This window comes from Mirounga leonina, unplaced genomic scaffold, assembly GCF_011800145.1.
Source record: "Mirounga leonina isolate KUSES-001 unplaced genomic scaffold, KU_Mleo_1.0 Mir_173, whole genome shotgun sequence".
In the NCBI taxonomy this organism is placed as follows: domain Eukaryota; kingdom Metazoa; phylum Chordata; class Mammalia; order Carnivora; family Phocidae; genus Mirounga; species Mirounga leonina.
The window spans coordinates 82,096,123-82,121,121 of record NW_023270447.1 but is presented as its reverse complement, the minus strand read 5'-3'; the positions used below and the strand labels follow the sequence as shown (position 1 = coordinate 82,121,121).

At 53.4% G+C, this 24,999-nt stretch overlaps 1 protein-coding gene and 1 non-coding gene across 2 annotated transcripts in view; both read right to left on the bottom strand.

The window, feature by feature from the left end:
• The window catches only part of PADI2 (peptidyl arginine deiminase 2), a 44,447-nt gene extending 32,203 nt beyond the window's left edge, over positions 1 to 12,244 (bottom strand). The window contains exon 1 of the mRNA XM_035019667.1: positions 12,074 to 12,244. Within this exon, the coding sequence (XP_034875558.1) occupies positions 12,074 to 12,165 (92 nt within the window). The 5' untranslated portion in view covers positions 12,166 to 12,244. The remainder of the gene's footprint in view (positions 1 to 12,073) is intronic.
• Positions 4,518 to 4,650, bottom strand: LOC118020466. The gene has a single exon (XR_004681901.1). It is a non-coding gene; the product is annotated as a small nucleolar RNA SNORA72 (small nucleolar RNA).
• Positions 12,245 to 24,999: the final 12,755 nt, after the last annotated feature.

Below are 24,999 nucleotides of genomic sequence, written 5' to 3'. Positions count from 1 at the left end.
TTTTATTTTTTTATTTTTATTTTTATTTTTTAAAGATTTTATTTATTTGCGAGAGAGAGAATGAGAGACAGAGAGCATGAGAGGGAGGAGGGTCAGAGGGAGAAGCAGACTCCCCGCCGAGCAGGGAGCCCGATGTGGGACTCGATCCCGGGACTCAGGGATTGGTGACCTAAGCCGAAGGCTGATGCTTAACCGACTGTACTTTCGGAATTCTTGAAAAGCCATGAAGATGTCAGGGCAGGAAATGGACTGGTTTGATCTGGTTGCTATATGCATGTCTGTGTGCCCCCAAATTCACATGCCGAAGCCCTGACCCCTGCCCGACATGACTGCATTTGAAGAGAGGGCTTTCAGAAGATAGAATTAAATGAAGTCATGAGCACGAGGTCTGATCCGATAGGACTGGTCGCCTTGTAAGAAGGGGAAGAGAGATCTTTCTCTCTCCCACACTCCGAGGAAGGCCGTATGAGCTCATAGTGAGAAAGTGGCCGCCTGCGGGCCAGGAAGAGCTCCCACTCCAACTCGACCACACTGGCCCCTGATCTCGGACTTCCAGCCTCCAGGACTGTGAGAAATTCATTTCTTTGTTTAAGCCACCCAGCCCACGGTGTTTTGTTACTGGTTTAAGACATTGGTTTAAGGGGAGGTGATAGGAAGGATGGGGAGACTGGGGGAGGAAGGTGCTCAGGGCAGACAGTTTTGTTAAATCCAGTCCCTGGTCTGAAGGTTTCCAGAGGCTAAAGAGGGCTCAGAGGGATTTAGGTGGGATCCTCATGGGATTTGGGACTAAGATAGGTACAAGTGTCTGCCTCAAAGCCACATCAGCGATTCTGAGGGCCTGGCGCTCCTGGGTTCCAGAATAGTTTTCCACTATGGTTGGGCATCAGAATCAGCCGGGGGTGCAGTCTAAATCTCTGGGTTTTTGTTTTTTGTTTTGTTAAAGCTAGAGATCAGTAGGTACTTTCCCTGGAGAGTCTGGCTGGCAGGGCAGAGGTCGGGTTGGATGAGAGGTTTCCACCAGTGGTTCTCAGAGTTCAGCAGCATTACCTGGAAGGCTTGTCTACACGTTGATTGCCCTCCTCAGAGTTTCAGATCTGGTAGGTCTGCAGTGGGGCCCCCATCTCCAGGAATGGTTGGTGATGCTGGCCCAGGCCTACACTCTGAGAACCACTGGTCTAGACATTCAGCAGTGTGGCCTGGTGGTGAGAGCCCTGGGGTGGCTGAGGCCATGAGTGGGAGTCCCGCAGGGCCTGAGGACCCAGGCCACCGACTGCAGGTGCTGCTGGTAAAGACCACTGGTCTGGGGGCCACTGTGGGAGAGTGCGGGCAAGGGTCTGGCAGTCCATGCCTGGGCCTGGGAGAGGAGCTTGAAAAAAAGCTCCAGGGCCACCCTGTTTCTTGTCCATCTGCCCCCTTCTAAATTCCTTAGCCCCTCACGGGGCCACTGGGCTGATCGGAGGCTGCATACTCGTCGGCAGTGGTCTGCTGCCATCTGTCCACACCCATCAGTGGGAGAAGCAGAGTCTCAGCAAAAACCCTGGATTGGGGGTACTTTCACATAAGATGTGGGTTTGGGCCCAATTTTGCCACTGAGTCACTGAGGGAGACTTGAGTGTCCATCCGCCGACCTGGAAGACACCCGCCCACCCCCGCTGCCCCACAGGCTTCGTCCCTCGTCCCTCACCGGGCAGGGACAGCCCTTCATCTCAGAGTGTTGCCATGGGGTACCTGTCCTCCTCTGGATTGCGAGCCCCTGAGGGCAGGGTCTGTCCTCTTCCATCCCTCCTCTTTCAGAGTCCAGCGTAGGGCTGGGCACACCGCACACACCCCAGCAAAGACGGTGGAGCCAAGCGGGACGGAGGTGAGACACTTAGAAGTGCCTGGTGGCATTGCCCAGAGGGTGCATGTGTCAGATGCCGCCAGGTGGCACAGGGATGCACAATTGAAAAGAAAATTTATGTATTTATTAAATGTGTTATCTTCTTATGGCCATTGATAAAGGATTGCTACTTATGGTAATGATATAAGATCTCCATTTATTTATTTTTTAAAGTGGGCTCCATGCCCAATGTGGGGCTTAAACTCATGACCTTGAGATCGAGAGTCACACGCTCTGCCAACCGAGCCAGCCAGACACCCCATAAGATCTCCATTTAAAACAAAGTAATAGGGGCGCCTGGGTGGCTCAGTCAGTTAAGCGTCCACCTTCAGCTCAGGTCATGATCTCGGGGTCCTGGGATCGAGTCCCTCATCAGGGAGTCTGCTTCTCCCTCTCCCTCTGCCCCTCTCTGCCCCCCCGCCCTCCCCGCTTGTGTCCTCTGCTCTCTCGTACTGTCTCAAATAAATAAATAAAATCTTAAAAAAAACCCAAAGTAATAAAATGTGAGTTGATGTAAAGAAAAATGTTAAGTTATTAGCACTACACGTGGAATATGGTTAGTCTGAGCAATGGTGGGTGGGCTTGGGTCAGGGAAATACGCCTCTAGTGTAAGTCCCAGCCTTGACCACCAACTTGCTGGATGGCCTGGGGCAAGACACTTTCCCTCTGTTTCACCAAGTGTGACATGGGAGCGTGGCACTGGGTAGGGGTGGTGCTGGCATCCGGGCAGTGCAGAGGGGGCAAGCCCTGGACAAACGGGTAAGGAGGGAGGCATGGAAAAGCTGGGGATCACTTGGCTGGGTCCCCACTCTCCTTTAAGTAGAGCCACTGAGATTTCACCTGGTTTTACATATTGGGTTTCTGCATACAGTTCTATTTAGGAAAAAGAATGCTTTACAAACTCACGGGGCAGGATGAGTTTTGGGACCCGACTCTGACAATAGCCACTCTAAGCGATGTCTCCTGCCGCCTTCGTCCCTCTGGGCCGGGGAGAAAGCGGAGGAGGCCCCAGAGGCTCAGGGGCTTAACGCCCTGCCCGCATGGGCGCTCCAGGGCCCCACACCCTCCTACCCCAGCACCAGCCCTGCCCTGAGCTGAGCAAACAGCTATTCTTGGACCCGCCCTGGCAGAAGCAACAAAGGCGCCCATTGTCCCCTGCAGATTCTGCTGGCTTTGCCTCCCTGCCCAGGAAGAACCTCGCAGAACTCATCCCCCAGAAACCCGAGACCCAGGGGCTGGGGGCAGCTCGACTGACTGTCCCTGGAGGCTGCAGGGAGGGGCCCAGGATGGTGTCAAGGGAGAGAGTGGGGGTACTGGTGGTGGCCATGACCTCCTGCTTGTGGGATGGAGACTAAAGATAGTGAGCCCAGGACAGGCTGCCAGTCCCCGGGACATCTGCCCCACCGACCATCGCACCCCAGTGCCCAGGACAGGGCCACGCTCCATATATACTTTGGGAATAAATGAATGATTGAACCCACCCTTCTTGGCTTCCCAAACTGTATTACCAGAGGGATTAAAAAAAAAGGACATCAGGTTACTTGCTTGCTTGAAAATATTCAGTGGCTCCTGAGTGCCAGCCGATACGATAAAAGCTGGGACCCAACCAGTGACATTCAGCCCCTGGGTCTCAGCTTGACTCTCCAGCCTCTCGGGCCTGCACTATCCCGGCTCACTATGGCACTTTGCAAATGCAGTTCCTTCTACCTTTCCTTTCCCTGACTGCTCTGCCGGGCAACTGACCATCCCTCCTTAAAGACCCGACTCAATACATTTGTCTCCATCCGTGTCTTTTTCCCTTGTAGCTCCTTGAAGGTGGGGGTTGTCTCTTCTTTCTGTTTCAGCCCCTGGCCCATTCCAGGCTCACAGTAGCTCTAAGTGTTTGCTGAAGGAAGGGCTGGAAGAGCAGGGCTTGCTTGTGTGGTCACTTATGCCCTCAACACATATTGACCGAGGACTTACTATGTGTCAGGAATAGTTCTAGGTGCTAGGGGTAGATCCGCAAAAGAGAGAACATGTTCCCTGGGCCCATGGGGCACATGTTCTCGTGGAAGAGGAAGACTTTCAGTGGGTTACACAGCTGATGATGTGGCTTTGGCGGTGAGAATGACTTTAACATAGAAGCGTGGGGTGCCATGAAGCCCTGGTCTGCAGGTCAAGGAGGGCTTCCTGGAGGAAGGGGCATTGGAGCTGGGGTCTAACCCTATATTCTGAAGGACAGCAAGAATTAACTAGACCAGTGGATCTTAAATTTGGAGTGTGTGTCAGCATTATCTGAAGGGCCTGTTAAAACATAGATTGTTGGACCATCCCATCTCTGACTTAGCTGATCTGGGGTGGAGCCTGAGAAACACGGTTTACATTTCTTTTTCTCCCCCTGATTGGCAGGGGAACAGTTGACAAATATAATTACATATATTTAAAGTGCCCAACATGATGACTTGCTGTACGTATTACATTGTGGAAAGAAACTATGCTTCTTTCTTTTCTTAGTTTTATAATTCATCTAATGGCAAATTAACAAGGGTTATCTTCCCAAAAGTTATGACACAAAATGTGCTATCATTTCTTGAGGCTGATCAGATACCTAGAATCATGGGCACTTCCCACAGAAGAGGCATGATATAAATCAGACATGGTTGATCACCAGTGTTTATAAAACCAGACCTGGGGAAGGACCAAGGCCTGGCAACACAGGCATGGTCTTAACATCACGAATGTGTAGCCTGGAAACTGCATTTCGAACAAGTTCCCAGCTGCTGTTGTTACCGCTGCTGGTCCAGGGACCACAGTTTGAGAACCAGCGAATTGGACAAAGAGAGGAGGAGGAGGAGCAGAGATGTCCAGGCAGCACGGACAGCCTGGGTGGGGGCCGAGGCGGACATTAGCCCAGTGTGTTGGAGGAAACGGAGGGAGATCAGTGTGGCTGCAGTGGGTGAGCAGGGGGAGGGCAGTGGCGGGAGGAGAGGACCCAGCTCGTGGCGAGGAGCTGGCCTTTCCCCGCCGAGGGCACTGAAGGCTTTGGGGGGGCATGATTGTTTTTGCACTGAAGACAGATCACCCACGGTGCAGAGTGGGAAATGCATTTCCGGAGAGCAACACTGGAAGTGGCGGACTCAGGGAGAGGGTGAGCGCAGGTGTCCGGGCGAGTCATGATGGCGGTGTGGGACAAGGTGGTGGCGTGGGGATGGAGAGAAATGGCCGGTCGGTTGGTGTCAAACAAAGGAACTTTGAGCAAGACTGGAGCGCAGTGTCGGATGTAGAAGAGGGATGTTTCCTGAGCCCAGCCCAAGGCAATGGGCTTTGTGAGCTAACATCAGCTCAGCCCCACAAATGCTGTATGGCCTCTGGGGAGCCAGTCAGCCTCTCTGCTCTTCGCTCACTCAGTGGGGAGGTCACCGACTTGGCCTCGCAGCCCTGGGGTGCCCACTCAGCCCCAGGCTTGAGGGCCTGATGTGCCTGCTCCTCGCTGACATCTGGCCCTCTCAGCTTATCCGCCTGTCCCAGGCCTCGTTAACACCAGCCAGGGATCACGCCCTCAGCGAACCCGGCTCCTGGCACTGCGGGTGTGACATCCTGCCCCCGGGTCTTTGCAGGAGTCTGAGGGGGTTCGTAGGTGCCAACCTGGCACGCAAGCCCAGGGCGAGCAGCCTCAAGGACAGGGATGAGGGGAGGAAGGCGAAGCCCTCGGCTTGGCATCATGGGGGCTGGAGCCCCGAGGTGGGTAGCTGCCCTGCACGGGGGATGCGTCTATCTTCAGCTGGCCCCCTTCTCTGCCTGGTGACCTTGGCTGCTTCTTTCACTGGGCACTGGTGCTTCCAGCTGGCCCTCTCCTTAGGGCAGAAACAATCGAATCTGTGGTCACTCCTTCCCCAGACACCTTCGATAACTCCCCACTGCCTGTGTAACAGTCTAACACCTGAGCCTGGGAATCAAAGCCCTGGTTTGAGCTCATTGAGTCTCCAGCCTTGCGCTGAAGGCTACTGAGTCTATGCCCTTTCTGCCCCCATGTGTCCCAACTGTCCTGCCAGGCACCATTGCCCCCGCATGGCACGTCCTGGTCACACTGTGAACCCCCATCCATCCTTCAGCTTGGTTACCACCTCCTCCAGGAGGTCTTTCCTGTTCTCATCTGCCAGGACTCCTCCCTCCCTCCCCTTTGTTGGTGCCTAAAACAGCACCTAAAACAAATGCTATTCAACATTTCTCTCCCCTGAGTGTTATGGATGCTTTGAGGCCAAAGCTCATTATTGTTTTAATAATATTACAATAAGCCCAATACTAATTCATGATAATGACTTGCTGGGTATTTATCATGTGCCAGGCACTGTTCTAAGCCCTTGGCCCACATGATCTCAGTCCATCCTTTTGGAACCCCATGAGGTCTGTATCGATATCATCCCTTTTTACAGATGAGCGTGTTGAGACCTGCAGAGAGTGAGCACTTGATCCAAGTCTCAGGGACAGTAATGGCAGAGTGTGAGGTAAACTCAAGCTCTCTGAGCTCCTGGTCGGGCTGCTCCCTTTCTGGGGGACGATCTACAGGTTATAGTCTTCCCTAAAGGTCCTCTAGTGGGGATGGGGGAATGTTGGGCCTGGCTCAGGGGAGGAGCACAGGAGAGGCCTGAAGGAACCTCTAGAGCCCCCTACTTATTTTGTAGGTGCGGTCAGAGGCCCAGAAAATGGACACCAAAGGCTTGGGTGAGTGGCCTAGATAGGCAGGCTTGGGCCAGTCAAAGCCCCTGGCCATGGAGCCTGGCAGGGCTGGGCAGGCAGAGCTGCCTCTGAAAACTGGTCTTCCCCTGCCTGCCCCCCCCCCACCATCTAACAGGTGTCCCTGTCCAGATGGGGTGGGGGGTGACACAGTGGTGAGCTCCTATCACTATGCCCCCAACCTGATGCAGGGCCCTGTGGACAGGAAGGGAAGCCTCTCAGGGATCCCAGTTGTACAAGGGGCTGTGGGCTTGACACACAGGGTACCAGGTCCTCCTTAGACTAGTCTGAAACCAGAGCCGTGGAGCAGCTCCTGGCAAGACCTCCTTTTTAGGGTTGAGACTGCTGGGTACTGTTCTAATTTATGAGGCCACCTGACCTGGCCTGATTCCTCCTACTGTCATTCTCTTAGGAGCAAGTGTTGCTCTGGCCAGGCTCGGCCACATGCCCTTGACCTTCCACTGGCCAGTGCGGCAGCGCTCATCCCTTGAAGCTGGGGGGTGGAGAGCTCAGTCCCGTGACACCTCAATCTTCATGCATCACTGGCCACATCCATCCATTCATTTACTCAATGAAGGAGCCCTTTATTGATGTGAGGGCTGGAGGCACAGGGCAGTAAGGAAGGCAGAGGGTGTGGAGGGGGACACTCCTGAAACATAAGTCCCAGAAGACAGCCTGGCAGAGTGGTCTGGGACCTGGGTGTGGCACCGCCACCGTTTGACTGCTGTGTTAACTTGCACAAGCATTCCTATCTCAGTTTCCCCAACTAAGGGGGCCAGGAACAGTACCTAACTCCTAAAATTGTTGTGAGGTTTAAACACGTGTAAATTTACTAAATACATGTGAGATGAGTATGGAAGGTGTTAGGAAGGTAGTCTGGGACAGAATAAGTGTTCAATAAATGTCAGCAAGTAATATTAAGTAAATAAGATCTGCAGAAGGAAAAATGGTATGGAGGTGGAGAGTGCCTGGGGCTTGAGGTGGGATACCACGAAACAAGGGTAGTGAAGAACGCTGCTCAGAGGAGGTGACGTCTGAGCTAAGCCTTGATGGATGAAATGTCAGGCTTGCAGAGGTCTGGGGAATAGCACTCCAGGCAGAGGGAATAGCACGTACAAAGGTCCTGTGGCACGAATGAGCTTGGTGTGGTCAAGAGCTAATAGCATCCACAAAACCAACATGACCAGAGTGCAGTGTGTGCAGGGTAGTTGGCAGGAGATGGGATCAGTGAGGCAGGGCCTGGCTCTCTCAGGGATGGGGAGACCATGGCACCCCACTTCTCTAATGCTTCTAACTGGATCACAGACCTCTCCTCCTTGGCCTTTGTCCTAAGGATATTTTCTAACACACTCACACCAACCGAGCAATGGGGAGGAAGTCTAAGAGTTGAGGGAGTGAGATGGTGAATTTTGATTCTCCAGGCTCTTCCCCAAGGTGGGGTACATCTCTGTACCCTTCCCTGTTTTCCCAGCATTTTACTGTGCCTGCTTCTCCTGCCCCAGTACCCTCTGCCTATCTTCTGCCCGAGAGTGATGGGCAAGACCCCGTCAGGAAAAATGACCAGTCAGCCTCTGCCTTGGGGTATCCCAGGGGAGGGGGTGGGGGATCGCTCCCACCTCATCCTGAGGTCAAATGTAATTAGGAGAATCTTCTGCAGAGGCAAGAGACCATTGTTAAGGTCATCTGTGCCCTGAAGCTCCTGCAGACTTTAGGAAACGGATCCTGACCTTTCTTCTCCAGAGAGAAGGGGATGCCTCGCACTCCCCTGGACAGATGCATAAACCAAGGGAGGGAGAGGAGAAGCTGTCTACACAGCCCGGTTTGTGGGTCAGTGGGACAGTCAGGCACAGTGCGATCACCCCGTTACTTGACTCCAAGGTTGCCCTTTCTCCCAGCTCTGGGGGTGTCTCCGCAGGGAAACCAAAGTTGAGTAGGGAGGTTGAAACCGACATGGAGAGGCCACTCGCTCTGTGCCCTCTCCAGCTTCAAGCCCGAAGCAGATGGGGACCCTGGTCAGCCCCAGCGAGGAAGCAGCTGCCGGGTAAAGGGACTGTCGGGGAGAGGGTGTGGGCGAGGCGTACATGTGCCAGATCTAAGAGAAGATGCTTGGGACTGAGAGAAGGAAACAGGAAGTACCTTTAACAACTGCTGCAAAGTAAATCTCTAGAAAAAAATAATCCCTTCTTCCTTTTTTTCTGTGCATTTACTTACTTATAGCTCGCTGGAAACCAGCACTCAGAATGTGCCTGGGTCAGGGCATCTACTCCCAAGGGTGGGTAAACCATAGGGTCTGCTGAGCACCCCCCTGAGTGACCCCCTCACCCACAGGGGAGGCCCCCACTGTGTGTCTGCAGGGAAGGGGGGCAGCACATGCCTCTCAGGAAAGGGGGCCCAAGCCCTTGGGAAGGGGGGCTGGGTGTTGAGACTTGTTCATTCACTTTTGTCACTCAGGAAGTGAGGGATCCAAACATACTCCCTTACTAACTGGGCCCAGGTCCACCAGGCCTTGCCCCTTGATGTCTCCTTGGAGACCCTGGGTGGGGGGGCATTATGTGGGGTCCAGAGTCAGAATCTGTGTCTGAGTCCAGAAGGACTCCGTGGGAAGTGCAGGGTTGAAAGGGGGTGGGTGAAGTGTTTGGGGGCAATGGAGGGTGGAAGAGACCCAGGCCAAGAGGGTCACACAGTTCAACTTGCTAGTTTTAAAGTCACACAGAAGAGAGTGGAGGTTAAGAGCATGGGTTCTGAGTCAGACAGACCTGGACCCGAATCCTGTGTGACATCGGGCGACTGGCCTCACTTCTCTGAGCCCTGCTTCCTCATCTACAAAATGGGATGATCTCAGCATGACCCCCAAGGTCTGTGGTGAGGAAGATACAAGAGAATGCATTTGGTTTCCAAGTGCTCACTAATATCCCTGCTATTATTCATATTAACACTAGCTCTTACCACTCCTGGATACTAGGAGGGACATGAGCAGTAATAGCCCGTCTCCTTTGTTCTAGAAGAGGCTTCCTTCCACTAGACCAGTGGTTCTCAACTGGAGGTGTTTTTGTCCTCCTGCTGGAGGACTGCTGGCATTATCTGGAGACATTTTGGGTTGTCACAGTGGCAGGGGGGTTACTACGAGCATCCAGGGGTTAAGAAGCCAGGGACGCCGCTAAACATTCTACAACGCACAGAACAGCCCCCCACAACAAACGATGATCCGGTTCCAAATGCAGTAGAGCTGAGGGTCGGAACCCCTGCCTGTGCTATTCAGTACTGGGACAACCAGCTACCTGTGGATGTTGAGCACCTGAAATTCAGTGAGTCTGTACTGAGACGAGCCATATGTATAAGATACACATTGGATTTCAAAGACTTAGTATGAAAAAAGACAATGTAAACTATCTCCTTAATCATTTTTATATTGATTAGATATTGGAGCGCTAGTGTTTTAGATCTCTTGGGTTAAATAAAATATATTATGAAAATTAATTTCACCTCTTTATTTGAATCCTAAAAAACGTGGCTGCTGGGAAATTAAGCATACACCTGCGGCTCTCTGTGGTTGGCATGTTATTTCTGCTGGACGGTGCTGGTGTAGACTCTTGGGGTTCTACCCTTGGGGGTGATGGGGTCTTGAGTGAAGTGCAGCTGGGAGACGGGGGTCATCGTGGCAGTGGTGGCTTTCTTGAGAAAGGACACAGAGGATCATCACACCTCTGCCCCCTGCCAGCGGGAGGATGAGGAGTCCACCCCGGCCCCATGCACTGCCCCGCTGGGGCTGGGCCTCTCTCTTCCAGGACAGGGGAGGGCAGGAGGCCCGAGCATGGCCCCCCTCTTTTCTCCCCATCCCCCCACCGGAGGCACCATGCCAGCCTTTCAGGCTGCAGCAAAGTGCCTCAGTGAACAAACAGGCGGGTATAGGGACAGCTGAGGCTTAGAGACCTCAGTGTGCTGGCTCCTAGCCCGCTCCCTGCAGTGCCCGGTTTAGGATCGGGGGTGGGGAAGAGAGGGGAGCTCTGCCAGGCCACTGAGGCCGGGACCACAGTCCCCTGCTGTGTCATGACCCTCAGAAACCACCCTTGAGGTTTCCATGCGGACAACTGAGACCAGGGGCAGATGAGCGGAGAGGGTCCCCGGTCTGCATGGTGATGGGGCCCTTGTCCTCGCAGAAGGAGGCTGGGGCCCTAGTGGTATCAGCGTGGCCAGTGCCTGCTGAAGAGGTGGCAGGGGACTGGCTGGGCAGGGCTGCCAGGGCCACCGGAGGTGACCGAGAAGATGGGCTGGGGAGGGTGTGTGGGAAGACACAGGGATGGGATTTGATGAGGGCCTGGGGAAGGCGGGGTGCTCTGGATGACAGAATGATTTGGGAGCGATAAGGCACATTGGCACCTCCAGCTCAGCTCAAGGCACAGAGAGGTTAGGGGACCTGCCCGAGGTTATCAGCGTGGGGTCCCACCTTAGAGTCCTGCATGCCCCCTCCTGCAGCGCTGACCCGTCCCACTCTAGCTAGGCGGAAACATTTTGCATGCTTGGAATAGAGGGCTGCTTTGATAGAATGCTCATGGAATGATCCTGCCGGCACCCTCTCCACCCACACCAGCCGCACCTTCGCAAGAATGCCCCACAGAATACAGGAGGTGGACCTTTGGACTTGCCTGCTTCCTGGGGGCTGGGGGCAGTGGGGAGGGGCATGACCTCAATTTCCCCACCCTATGTCCTGCTGTCTCAGAAATCCTGCACCCCACCCAAATTTGTGGGCCAGAGAAGAGGGGGAGGGAACAGGGTGCCGTCAGGGACGCTCTTCTGCCAAAGACCCTGCCCCTGCACCCTCCAGCCTGGCAGAACCAAATCCTCCCCAACCCCAGGGTGAAGTCAGGGGAAGGCATTCAGGGACATGGAGCTCACAGCCAGTGCCTGGGGACAGGCAACCACCAGCAGCCCCCACAGGGCGAAATTGGAGCCTGAGTAGCCCCCCGGTCCAGATTCCACCCCAAGGCAGCTCCTCTCTGGCCCGGCCCCACGCCCCGCCCCCCCCTCCCAGCAGATCTTGGAGGAAGCTCAGCTGATCTGAGGTGGGTGGTGAGTCAGAAGGTTCTGAGAGGAAGGGGAGAGCCTAGAGGGGAGAAGGGAGGTGCTGAGGGGAGAGCAAGGGGAAAGACTAGGGTTCTCCCAGGTTGTCCTGGGAGAGGGGCTGCAGAGGGTCAGACCCTGGCAAGACTGGGGTCCAGGGGAGGGGCTCTGGGAAAGGGGTGACGAGGGAGCTGGGTCTGGGTCAGGGTGTGTGAGAGGGTCTCAAGATTTTCTGGAGGCTGTCAGTTTGAGGACAGTCAGCCTTCTGGGTGAGTTTCTTAGGATTTCTGGATGCAAGGGCCTCAGGATGAGGAGCAACTCGCGCTGGAGGAAGGCCGTCGCGTCCCCACATCCGAGGAGGCTCTCGGGATTTCTGGGGCCGGAGGGGGGGTGGTCTCAGGCCGTCGCGGTGGCCCCACTCACCTGTAGACATCGGTCCAGAGGCAAGTGCCCAGCACGTACACCGCCTCGACGCGGCTCCCGTACTGCAGCCGCACGGTCCGCTCGCGCAGCATCTTCCCGCAGTGCCGGTCCGCGCTCGTCCAGGTCGCGTCCGCCCAGAGCACCTGCGGCAGGTGAGCCCACTCCCGCTGGCCAGGCCGCGGCCCCGCGCTCCGCTTTATCTACGGCCGGTGGGCGGGGCGGCCGGTCGTCAAGCGTGGCCACGCCCCCACCCTTCCCGCAACTCCCCCCGCCTCCCCCCCCATCGCCCGCGCAGCCCCCCTTCCCCAACCCCGGGCCTGTAATCCGGGTGAAGTCAGCGGTTGCCAATTTCCTCCTTTCCACGCTTGGTTCACTCACTCAGCATACTCTCAGTGGGCTCCCAGCTAGCGGGCGCCAGGACGCAGGGCCAGCCTCCCCTCCGGGCGCCCCCAGCTTCTCAGGGCAGATAATGCAGCTGTGGAGCGTCCTAGGGGTGACGACAGGAAGTGGTGGCAGCCCAGAGGGAGTGGGCGCCCTAGCCCAGCTTGGGGTCCGGACCTGAGCCTTCCTAAAGGAGGCGTTTGCAAACTAGGGGGAAGGGAGGAGGGGGAGTCCTGGGAGCAAAGCCAGGAAGCCGGACACAAGCTGACATCCCCTCCACCCCCACGGATCGGGGAGAATGGGGAGCGGTTGGCAGGGGAACCCATCAGCCTACAGGGTCAGAATGCCAAGCGAAGGCATTGCTGGCTGGGTGTGCAGTTGGGAGGCCCGGGGTGGCTTCTTCAGCGAGAAGGGGCCGGAGTGGACAGAGGTTACAAGAAGGAGGGGGCAGGCTGGAGGGGGTACATGTTTGAGGAGGGGGTAGTGTTGCTGGGAGAATGGGAGCCCTGGGAGGGGGTGCACCTGAATGAGAGGATGGAGGCTCACAAGCGCCCAGAGCTGAGATACACCCAGCTTCTGACCCCAGCGGCCTTTTTGAGGCGGCCCAAATTAGGAGATGGTGACTAGCCCGGTGGCTCGTGGGTAGCCAGGATCTGGGAGGAATGTGGGTGGACAAAGGGAAAGGCCTGAGTTGGGCTGGGGAGGGGGGGGCACCTGCCCCCAGAGGCTCACAGAGCCAGGGAGACCCTGGTAACTTTTGATAGGAATGAGACTCAGGAGACAGCTCGAGGGCAGCTACCTGCCGAAGAGGAGAAAGATTGTGCATCTGGGAGCTGACTTTGAGGCTCCTCCCAGGTGGGCTCTTGTCTGGGCACCCCTCCACTGGAATTACCGTTGAGCTCCTACTATGTGGCCAGAGGTCGCATATGCCAGAGGTCCCCCCCTTCTTGGGGTCACGAAGCATGATACCCTCATCTCACCCACTGGGGAACTAGGGCCCCGGAGTTGGGGGGGGAATGCTGCACCCCCACCCGGGGGCCTGGCAGGTCACGGTGGGGAGCAGGATAGTGATAACGTCAGGCAAGGGGTGGTGATTGCCAGGAGAGAAGGAATGAGCGGGCCCTTAATGCATTCTTCTTAGGTGCCAGGCACTGGTCCAGCGGCACTTTTCATGTATTCGAATTAGATCATTGTGCCCTCCCAATAACCCTGCCACCTTCCAGATGAAGAAAGCGAGCCGCACAAAGGTTGAGGAATTTGCCCTCAGTCTCCCGGCTCCCGAGAGTGGTGGGGCCGGGGTAGGAACTTGCGTGGCCGTGGGGGAACCGGTAAGGTGGGGGAAGGGCAGGGAAGGGCAGAGAAGGAACTGTCTCTTAGTTGGTAGATGAAGAAACCCAAGTTCTAGTTCCTTTGTGGTGACTGCCGTTGTGGAGCCCTGGGCAATTCACCCTGCCGTTTGGCAGCTCGTTTTTGTCATCTGTGAACGACTGATCTCTCAGCATAGATGTGAGGATGGCATTAAATGAGACAATGTGTGGGAAACAGTAGCACAGTGCCTGGTACAAAGCAAGCACTCAGAGATGAAACCCCTTCTCCTGGACCCAGTGGACCCACATTTGGGTTCCTGCCCCTGGCTCAAGGCCTGCGATGGGTGTTGGGTCGCAGCGCCTGGTCGGTGTGAGGGGAGCCTCCCGGTGCCCAAGGGTTTAAAATAGCTGAAGTGGTCACAGCTGTTGGTGGATTCAGGGCCGGAGGTCTCACGCATCACGGCTGCTCCCACCGCTCCCCTGGGGCCCGGAAGGGCCACAAGGCATCTCATTGTGCCTTTTGGGGAATGCCAACAAAGAAGAGGCTTAGCTTGGGCCAGTTCCTGGTACTGATCCGCACCCCTCACCCCCAACTCTGGCTCCTGCCAAGCGTGTGGCTGGAGAGCCTGGGCCGGGAGGGCTCCTCTGAGCTATTCCCGTGCTATGATCCTTTCCCTGGGGGTCTCCCTGTGCCAGGCCTTGGGGAGGTGACTCAGACATCTCACGGGCCTGCTTTGAGAAGAGTGACTGCTCACTGAGGGCATCATTCATGCAAGAATTTAAAAAGAAAGAAATATACAATGAATACCTGATTAGTATAGAAAAAGAAAAAAAACTATGATCACCCAGGACCTCAGGGCCAGAGAGACACCACCGTTAACTTTTTCTGAGTACGGTCTTGCAGGGCCCGCCCGGAGGCAGTCCGGTGCGGCTGTGGGTGATGGTGCTGGCTGAGCCCTTAGGCTCTGCCAGGAGCCACCCTGAGGGCTTTGCACCTCTTAGCTCATTTAATCCTCCAACAACCCTATGAGGCGGGAGCTATTATTATTCCCAATTTGCACAGAGGTACCAACTGGCCAGGCGGTGAAGAGCATGCATGGCCTTTGGACTTGGCAAAGCTGGGGTCAAGTCCAGTTCTGCCCCTCGCTAGCTAGGGGGCTGCTCTGGACCTCAGCTGCTTCTTCCTTACAGGGCCTGCTGGCGGTACCCAGCCGGCAAGGTGGTAAGGATTAATGAGGTGGTACACACAGTGCCATTCTTAGTGCGTCAGAGCCCAGCTCCGACTAAGTCCAATAGATGGTAATTATTTTCTAGATGCACACTTTGGACTGTACATGCTGTTCTATAACACTTCAAAAATCCTCTGCAATTTATCACGAACATGCATTCCTAGGGTGCTATCATCATCCCCCTTTATGTTGTCCGGAACTTCAGAGTTTGCAGATGAAAGCAAGGCTCTGATTAGCCAAGGAGACTCAGAGAGGGGAAGAGATTGGAGAGAGGTCACCCAGCCAGACAGCAAATGGAAGAATGCAGAGCAGGGAGTGGTGATATTTAGTGAGCGTCGCTGTGTGCCGGGCTGTACCAGGCACCAGGTGGTGTGAGATGTAAAAACAGGTAGCTGTGGCCATTCTTGGGAAGGGGAGGGCGGGAGCAGTCCTCTGTGATCAGCCCTTGATCACTGCTGGGGGGGTGGTGGTGGATTTTCTCTACCCTTTGAGATTCTTCTAGCTGGTCTAAGAATCAAACTGACATGAGACAGACTAACAAGAGAAAATCAAACAATGTTTAACAGCATGTATATCTTCTCTGTACACGGGGGAGACCCAGGGAAATGGAGTAGCTCCTGAAGTGGCTGAAGTCATCACCTTAGATACCATCTCCAACTAAAGACAAAAGGTGTTGGGGTAGGGAGTCAGTTATGGGAGGTGACCAGGAAAAGCGCAGTCAACAAGGGTCAGGTTGTGGCAGATTTAAGTCCAAGCCTTCTCCATTGATGGAGTTTCTAGAGATTTAGAGTCATCCCCCTCTTCCTGGTACAGAGAGGGAGACACTCTTACAAATGGAGTTTCCCTTATACACATTAAATGTCTCTTACAAAATGGTAACTTCTATTGGTTTTCAGAACTTCTCTTTTGTCTGCAGGTTCTTAAAAATAACCAGTTTAAAATAAGCAATATGCCAAAAAGGCATATTTTGGGATGGCAAAATTTGCTCCTGTACTTCACCATTAGGCCCCCTAGCACATGCCTGAGTCTAAGGCCCTTCTCTACAGAAGTTCTGGAGGGGTCACTGAGCCAGGGCTTGGGGACCCAGAGGAGGGGTGCAGGGCTGCTTTGTAGATGGGGGGAGGGAGTCATTAGCCCAGGTGAGACTTGAAGGGTGTGCTGCAGGGGAGAAGGAGATAAGGAGTGTTCCAGACACAGGCAAGCACACATACTAGGGTCTAGTGAGTTCCATCTGGCCAAGGTTTGCGTAGGGCAGGGGCTGGCCTGGCCACGACCAGGTCACACAGTGCCTTGTAAGTCATAGGAAGGACATTTGGCTTTATCTTAAGGTCACAGGAAAGCCTTGCAAGGAACTTGAAACATGGCAAATGTCATGAGGGGTGCTTTAGGAAAATCACTCTGATGGCCATGTGGAGCTGAATTTGACAGGAATTCTGATAGGAGGCCAGAGTGGGGAGGTGATGGGCCATCCATCCCTAAGGCAGCTCCTCTGTGCCCACCCTGCCCTCAAGAGCAGCTCCCCGCACCCAGGGTCTTTCCTTGTTCCCTCATATCCCCTTTTCCCCAGCAAAGCCCACCCTACTTGGAAGGGGTCTCTGGCCAGCCAGTGAAGGAGGGATGGGGCATTAATTCCACTTCTGCCTCAGCCCTCAGTCCTGTAAGCCATTCTACTCAGGAGAAGGAAGGGGCTGGGATGTTACTACATTTACAAAGTGGCTTGAACAATGCAGTCATTTGACCTCTAATACCATAGGTATTCAGAGTGAGAGAGGTGTGTCCTGCTCTGTACTCACCCTTGAAAGCTTTCCAGGACTACTATCACCCATGGAGATGTGTGTGTGTGTGTGTGTGTGTGTGTGTGTGGGTAGAGAGGGACAGGGAGAGGGAGAGATTGTTTGATTGTTTTTTTGGGGGGGGGAGGGACAGAGGGAGAGAGAGATTTTTTTTTTTTAAAGATTTTATTTATTTGACAGAGAGACACAGCAAGAGAGGGAACACGAGCAGGGGGAGCGGGAGAGGGAGAAGGAGGCTTCCCGCGGAGCAGGGAGCCCGATGCGGGGCTTGATCCCAGGACCCTGGGAACATGACCTGAGCCGAAGGCAGACGCTTAATGACTTCGCCACCCAGGTGCCCCGAGAGAGGGAATCTTAAGCAGACTCCCCACTGAGCTCAGAGCCTGATGTGGGGCCCCATCTCACGACCCTGAGATCATGACTTAAGTCAAAACCAAGAGTCAGACACTTAACCAGCTGACCTACCCAGGTGCCCCGACAGATACTTATTTTAAGGATTTGCTTCATGCTATTATTGGGGCTGGCAATTCTGAAATTTGTAGAGCAGGACCGCAGGCTAGCTGGAAATTCAGGAAGACTTGATGTTACTGTCTTGAGTCTGAAATCTGCAGGATGGAAACCCAGGCAGAATTTCTATGTTGCAATCTTGAAGCAGATTTACTTCTTCCGAGAAACCTGTGTTTCTTAAGGTCTTCAACTGATTGAATGAGGCCCACCTGCAGTGTGGAGGTGATCTGCTTTTCTCAGTCTGCTGATTGAAATGTTAATCACATCTAAAAAGAATACCTTCACAGCAACATCTAGTCTGGTGTTTGACTAAACAATTGGGCACCACAGCCTAGCCAAATGGACACATAAAATTAACCATCACAGGTGCCAAAAAGTGGGGTTAATTAATTAATTAGGTGCTTTGGTGGGATGGGGCATTAATTAACTAATTTGGTGCTTTAGGTCACCAACTATGGGGCATTGATTTCCTGCCAGGTATTCTTGCTACAACCTCAGAGGTAAGTACTTTTATTACCCTCATTTTACATTTCAAAGGGTAAAATGACTTGCACAGCATCTTATCCCCAGTCATTAAGATTCAAACCCAGCTCAGTGGGAGGACAGAACTTGGATGAACCCCTCCACACCCTGAAAACAAAGCTGCAAAGGTAAATCCTAAAGAAAATGTACGTAAAGGGCCAAATCTCTGAAAAGTTGCCAAGGGGCCAGAGTAAACGGACTCAGTCTATTTGTTGTGATGTGTGCAATGTGGAGGGCAGCCACTGGCCACTGAGCATTTGAACTGGGGCTAGTCTGAATTGAGATGTATGGTGAGTGTAAAATACACACCGATTTTGGAGACTTAATATGCAAAAAAAGGTAATTTAAAAAATTGACTACAGGGCGCCTGGGTGGCTCAGTTGGTTAAGCGACTGCCTTCGGCTCAGGTCATGATCCTGGAGACCCGGGATCGAGTCCCGCATCAGGCTCCCTGCTCGGCGGGGGGTCTGCTTCTCCCTCTGACCCTCCTCCCTCTCGTGCTGTGTCTCATTGTCTCTCTCGCAAATAAATAAAATCTTAAAAAAAAAAAATTGACTACATGTGCAAATGATATTTTGTATATATTGGATTAAATAAAATATATTATTAAAATGATTTGCACCTATTTATTTTGATTTTTAAAATGCAGCTATGGGAAAGTTTTACTTTGCATATGAGATGTGCATTTGCGGCTTGCATACTTCTGTTGGAAGTGCTGGTCTAGCCTCTTCTAAACGGTTAGGCAGGAGCTGTGGCCCCCTTGCTCATGATTGCCACTTCCGGATTGAGCCTTCCTGCCTAGACATAGTAAATATTTGGGGAAGAGAGTGGAATGCCTTGGAATTCCCAGAAGGCATCAGTGGGCTCCCTGGCGAGAGGTACGGAAAGGACAAGGCGGCGGACGAGGAAGGGATGACCACTAGGTGGAGCCAGATCTCCATCTTAGAAGCAGGGAGGAGGGAGGTTTTTCTCACGTGAGGCATGGTACCAGCCAGATCACGGAAGGAAGGCGCCTTTCTTTGTCTTAGCGCCTTCCTTTAGCTTTTGGTACCTTCTCCTCCCACCGGATGGCTGGAGTCAAGGCTTAGGGACTCCATTTGTGTGAGGTCAGTGGCAGGTCCCTTGGAGTGGGACCCTCTCCCTGGATAGAGGGACAACAGCAGCCCCGAGAAGGGGGAGTGAAGCCCAGAGAGGGACAGCGACCTGCCCAAGGTCACACAGTCTGCCAGGTGCTCTGAGCCTCATCCTTTGTGCCTGTCCTGTTGTCTTACGGCCTTGGTCCTGTGAGCCTGGGCTGTTGATTCATTCTAATAAGCACTTAATAAATCATCCCTGAGCATGCATCATCACTGACCTGGGCAGGAGGAGGGGCGTGAGTCCACAGACACAGTCCATCCTAGCAATCTAGCAGGGGTGACACAGGCACCCCCCGCCCCCAACAACCCTTTTTATAAGACTACGTCTCGGGCGTTCACAACTACCTGGAGGCAGGCGCTGTGATTATTCCTGCTACATCCCACAAGTGGTTAAGTTCTCCATCTCTAGAATCGGTCCGCCTGGATTTAAATCCCAGCCCTGCCACGTGTTGGCTTAGGAGACCTTGGACAAATCGTTTTGCACGAGTCTTGGTTTTCTCAACTGTGAAATGAGGGTAACCATGGCACCCACTTCCCAGGTTGTGAGGTCGAAACGAGAGAAGACATAAAAAGGACCGGGCACGTTGAAAGTGCTCGATTCATCTTGCTTGTTTTAGTGGGCATCACGCAAGGCCTCTGCTGGCCAGTGCTCCAGCTAAGTACCGTGGAGGGAACGCACAGGCCTGGGGTGGATTCCCTGGAAGCAGATCCTGCCATAGAAATTCAGTGCAAGTTGTTTATTTGAGAGGCTGCCCCAGGAAGCACCAGGAGGGGTGAGGAATTGAGGCAGGAGATGCTAGGGAGTCAACCGGGGGAGTAGTGCCGAGTTTCCCGCTGTAGGCAACTGCAGTTTGGGGGGTCTCTGGGAGGCAGCGTAGAGCATGAACTCAGAGTTGTCGCCGAGAGGGGTGACGGAGCTGGGGTGTTGGTCCTTCAACTGAATCAGTGGTGGAGGGCTGCACCTGGGTGGGGGCGGGGTGATTCCTTAGCACTCCTGGCCTGTGGTCTGCGGTAGAGAGAGCCTTCTGCCCGGCGAAGAGAGGCAGGTGCTCTTGGAAGTCAGGACACACAACCTGTGCTTCACAGAGGAGGGAAAAGTTAAGTCAAGCTAAGGAAAAAAGGGAAGGCTTTCTGGAAGAGGTGGCTCTGGAATTCACCTTGGAGGGATGAGTGAGAGTTTGACGAGGGCATTGCTGGCAGAAGACAGGGCACAGCCAAGGAAGGTGAGCGTGGAAGCTCAGGGAGTGAGGGTACATGGTGGGGAGATGTTTGGGGGACAGGGCCAAGAAAAGTCGGGGGCCGGGCCATGGAGGCTTTGAGTGCCGGGCCAGAGAGACTTCTGGCTGGATTCTTTGGGCACTAGGGAGCCATGGAAGGTAGGATCTCTGGCTGCTGGTGAAGGTGGGCAGGAGGGCCTCCTAAGAGCAGGTGGGAGGCCCTGCTAGAGGTGACACGTGATGAGGGCTCAGCTGGGCCAGTGGGACTGAGCTTAGAGAGAGGCGGAGTGGAAGTTAAAGAACTTTCTGGGGACAGGTCCTAGAAATCTTGGAGCCTGGAGCCCTTTCTGTCCCTCCCAGGGGCGGAAACCTCGGGTGAGCTTTCTGTGCTGCGGTGCTTGGCTGTGCCATATGCCCACCTTCCAGCAGGAGACGCCACTGGTACAGAAACCCTCAGCTTCTCAGCCCTCACAAACCAAGAAAGAAGGGCCCCCTCCTCCCGCTCGGAGTGAGTGAATTGGATGCATTCCACTCTTTAGGGGAGGGCTTGAGCCCTAGCAAGACACAGCCAGCAGCCAGGAGTTGGGTGGGCCTGGATTTAAATCTACATTTCCCATCCGTGAAATGTAGGTGATGAAAGTATCTTCTCCAGAGGATTGTTACAAGGATGAAATGAAATAAAGCACATTAAAGCCCCTGGTACATACTAGGTGCTCAGAAAATGGTGGGCAAGTTCTGGAAATGGCCACTAGCCATGAGGGCTGAAGCCAAGTGACAGGAGCCGTCCAGAGACCAGGACCTTGCCCGAGGATGCTAGTCCACCTGCACAGTTGGCGGACCCTAAAGTCACTGGGGAAGCGGGAGCGGGTGACCTGGTTTTCATTTCCATGGCTAATGCTACCTGAGTGTCACTGTGGGTTCTTGGTGCCCTTTAGGTGGCTTTTCTGCCTAGAGAAGATTATTCAGTCTCCTTTGGTTTTCCAGAATTAACATTCAATTTCTTACAGTTATAAATTCAATAACCCCACTTCAGCGTTTGAGTCTTCCATGAATAGAGCAACTTTTAAAATAAGTTTTAAAAAATATCATTTAAAAATGATGATGGTTTGTTTACGATCTTGGTTAAACATGTGTAAACACTTTAAACGGAATATATAAATTTAACATATTCAGTTTCTGTTTAAAATACTTCACTTGCCTTAATGACAAACAAAACTTTCTCAAGCACTTAAACAGTTCTTAGAAATCTAATAATTTATGTTAATAAATATAGTGAATTTAAATTCTCAAAACTACTCTGATGCTGTTGACAAACTTGGTTAGATTTCAATTTAAAAATCCTAAGTCTAAATCAATCAATGATTCGTGTGTGCATTTTCGATTAGAACCTTAAGGCTGGTCTGTTACATCCATGGAGCATATTCTCTTAAATATTATAAATACTCAAAATTCTAAACACGCACCCATTATTTTTTAATGTCACTATGTAACTGCTATATGTTTCTCTTAAGTACCTTTGCACTCGATTCTTATCAAGCTTAAGAAAAGTGGGTTCATGGAGGCTACGATTTTGCCACTCCAAGCAAATGTTGGGGTTAACTTCCCAAGCCATTTTGGGGTTATCTCCTCTAAGATTTCTTAATAGCCACAGAAACCGCAGGCTTAGATGTAGGTTTTTGCCCATGACCTTGATGGGACATGAGTCCTATGTACGTCACTTGAACAGGATTTCCCATCACCTGACAGGGAGTGGTTGTGTAGCCTGGTTCCTGTGGGTTCCACCTGTGGATTCCCTATTTCTCAAGTCGTATTTTGGGTTTGGGTTTTCGTACAACTGGATTTACTGCTTGAATCTATCTTGAACCCTGTTCAAGGACTTCATTTTGGGGCCACCCAGTTACAGATATTGAAATGACACTCCACTGAATCTTTCTGCTTTTGTTTGGTTCCTAGGGAAAATTCTAAGGTGTTTATAGTGACAACCTAAGAATTGACAACTCAAGTCTGAAGTTGAAGCTTAAGAAACCTGCACGCAGCTGAAGAAACGGGGTGCGGGTAGGGGGCAGAGGTGGAGTCTGGGGTGGGGCTTCCTCTTCATTCTGGTCTCAGCTTCTCTGGCCAAAACCCCCCACCCCCCACCCAGGTCTATGATGCTGATCACCCTCACTTATTTTCCTCAGATGATTTGTCACCAGCTGAAAATATCTTGTGCAAGCAAATAAAAACACAAGACACCCAGTTAAATTTGAATTCCAGATGAACAATGGATAATGATCCCAGGTTCCGAATATTGCATGGTGCATTGAAAACTATTGTTGTTCATCTAAAATTCCAATTTACCTAGGCACCCTGTAGTTCATCTAGCAAGCCTACCCTACTTCTTTGTGGTGCTAAACGCCTGTCCTACACCCTCTCCCCAGCTAACACTGTAAGCCTGTGAAGGTTCAGTCTCTCTGCCTTGTTCACTGCGGTATTCCTGGTGCCCAGCACCGGACTGGACTCATGGTATCCCTTTTTTGGGGAGGTTGCCCTTGGTGATCTCTTGATCAATCAGATCGAGCCTCCAGGCTGAGTTCAACACCAGGTTTTCTTCTTGGGGCCGCCTGGGCCTGGCTGGGTTCATCCTAGACAATTTTTTTTTTTAAAGAGTTTATTTTTTAAAGATTTTATTTATTTATTTGACAGAGAAAGAGACAGCGAGAGAGGGAATACAAGCAGGGGGAGTGGGAGAGGGAGAAGCAGGCTTCCCGCGGAGCAGGGAGCCCGATGCAGGGCTCGATCCCAGGACCCTGGGATCATGACCTGAGCTAAAGGCAGACGCTTAACGACTGAGCCACCCAGGTGCCCCTAAAGAGTTTATTTGTCAGAGAGAGGGAGAGAGAGAGAGTGAGCACAAGCAGGGGGAGCGGCAGGCAGAGGGAGAAGCAGGCTTCCCACTGAGCAAGGAGCCCGATGAGGGCCTCGATTCCAGGACCCTGGGATCACGACCTGAGCTGAAGGCAGGTGCTTAATTGACCTGAGCCACCTAGGCATCCTATCCTAGGCAAATTTTTTGAGTGTGTTGTTCCAGTGTCTTGTGACGGAATTTGGAGCTGGGGGTCAGCGTTTCCTGCTGCTCCTCATGGTTGGGACCAGTCGGGGAGCCTGGCCCAGGGGCCTCTGAGGTGCCTCTGAGCCCTGATGTTGCACCTGCTCCAACAATCCGAGGCCAGTACGTGGCCACCCACAGCAAAGCCGAGTGGAGTGGTGAGCCACTCACTAGTCCCACCTGTCACCTTCCCAGGGCCCCCTACATGTACCCGAGAGAGAGCAGGGGTCCCACATGTGACCTGCAGGAATGTGCTCTCCTGGGCCTGGTGGGGACCTTCCTGCCCTCATAGGCCCTTGCAGCCTCCCAGGAGGGGCCCTGGCATCCCCATGTGGAGCTGGGCTGCATGGAACTACCCTCACTCCAGCCAGGGAGGGGTCGAAGCCTCAGCCTCTGCGCCCGTGAACCAAACTCTGAGTGCACAGATACGCCAAACCTCACACTCAGGCCCAGACCTGCACATGTGTGTGCTCAAACACGCACATGAGCATATCCTGCTTTGATCCCATGGACCCTGTAAGCTCCCCAGGAGCCTTCCTGGGATCCAGTCCCCTCTTGGAGGGCATGCCTCATCCTGAGGGGCAATGAGGGGCTGGGAAGTCTGCCCCCATCCCTGGCACTAAGCTCCTGGCGCTCAGGGGCCTCTAATTCATCAATAACCATTTACTGAAGGGTACGAGCAGAGACCTTGTCCCCACACAGCAACGAAATTAAGCATCGAGCCCTGCTTCACGCCAGGTACTGCTCTAAGCTCTTTAGCTTAGAGCTTAGAACTCACAGAGTGCTCTCAGTAAGCTTAGGAGGTAGGGACTACCATTACCCTCATGTTACTGAAGGGGAAACTGAGGCACAGAGATTCAGTGATGACAGTGGTGAATTCATTTGAGCCCTGTGAGCCTGACAACAGTGAAGGTTAAGAGACACTCCCCCCCCCAACATAACTCCCCTTAGCCACATGACTTAGTTAAGGCTCATAGATATCCCCTGGTTTCCCTATGTCCCCTGGTTTCCAAACTTCCATTCTTTACCGGATAAATGATTAGCTGAACTGCTTGTCCCCACAGATCTGTCAGAACAAGGTGCTTATTAACCAAGCTACCTTCCTTCCTCCCCGGGTATCTGGCCCACCCTCAGCATGCGCCAGCTACAGCCCCCCTGGAAATAGTATTGCCATGGGGGAGAACTAGTCTACCTCCCCATCACCCATGTTCCCTTCCACTTAACCACACCTGGTTCCTCTTGCCTCATTCACTCCTTTTTATAAAAGAAAAGCCCTTTTAGCCTGCCTCTAGAGATACCTGCAGAATGTACGGTCAGAGCTCTCCCTATTGCCAGAGGCCTCTCCCTCTCCACCCGCTGAAATCGTCCTTCCTCCCCCGCAACAATCCGTGTGAATGAAGCCGTTCTTTCCCTACAAAGTCGGGGGTTGCCAGGATGTATTTGGCAGCAACTTGCCCAAGTTCACACGGCTAGCAAGCAGCAGAGCAGGTTCGGACCCAGGCCTTCGGCTCCGGGGGCTGGGCTCCAGGTGCTCTGCTCACGGGCCCGTCGTGGCCCCTGCGCCCTCCACACCTCCGCAACCACGTGCAGACACCCCTGCGGAACGCGCACCTCCGCCGCACTTCTCGTGCACGGGGGGGTGGGGGTGGGGCTCACGCATGCGCTCATCCTCACAGGCGTGCCCCCCATGCACACTTGCGCATGCGCTCATCCTCACACAGGCGTGCCCCCATGTGCACGTGTGCG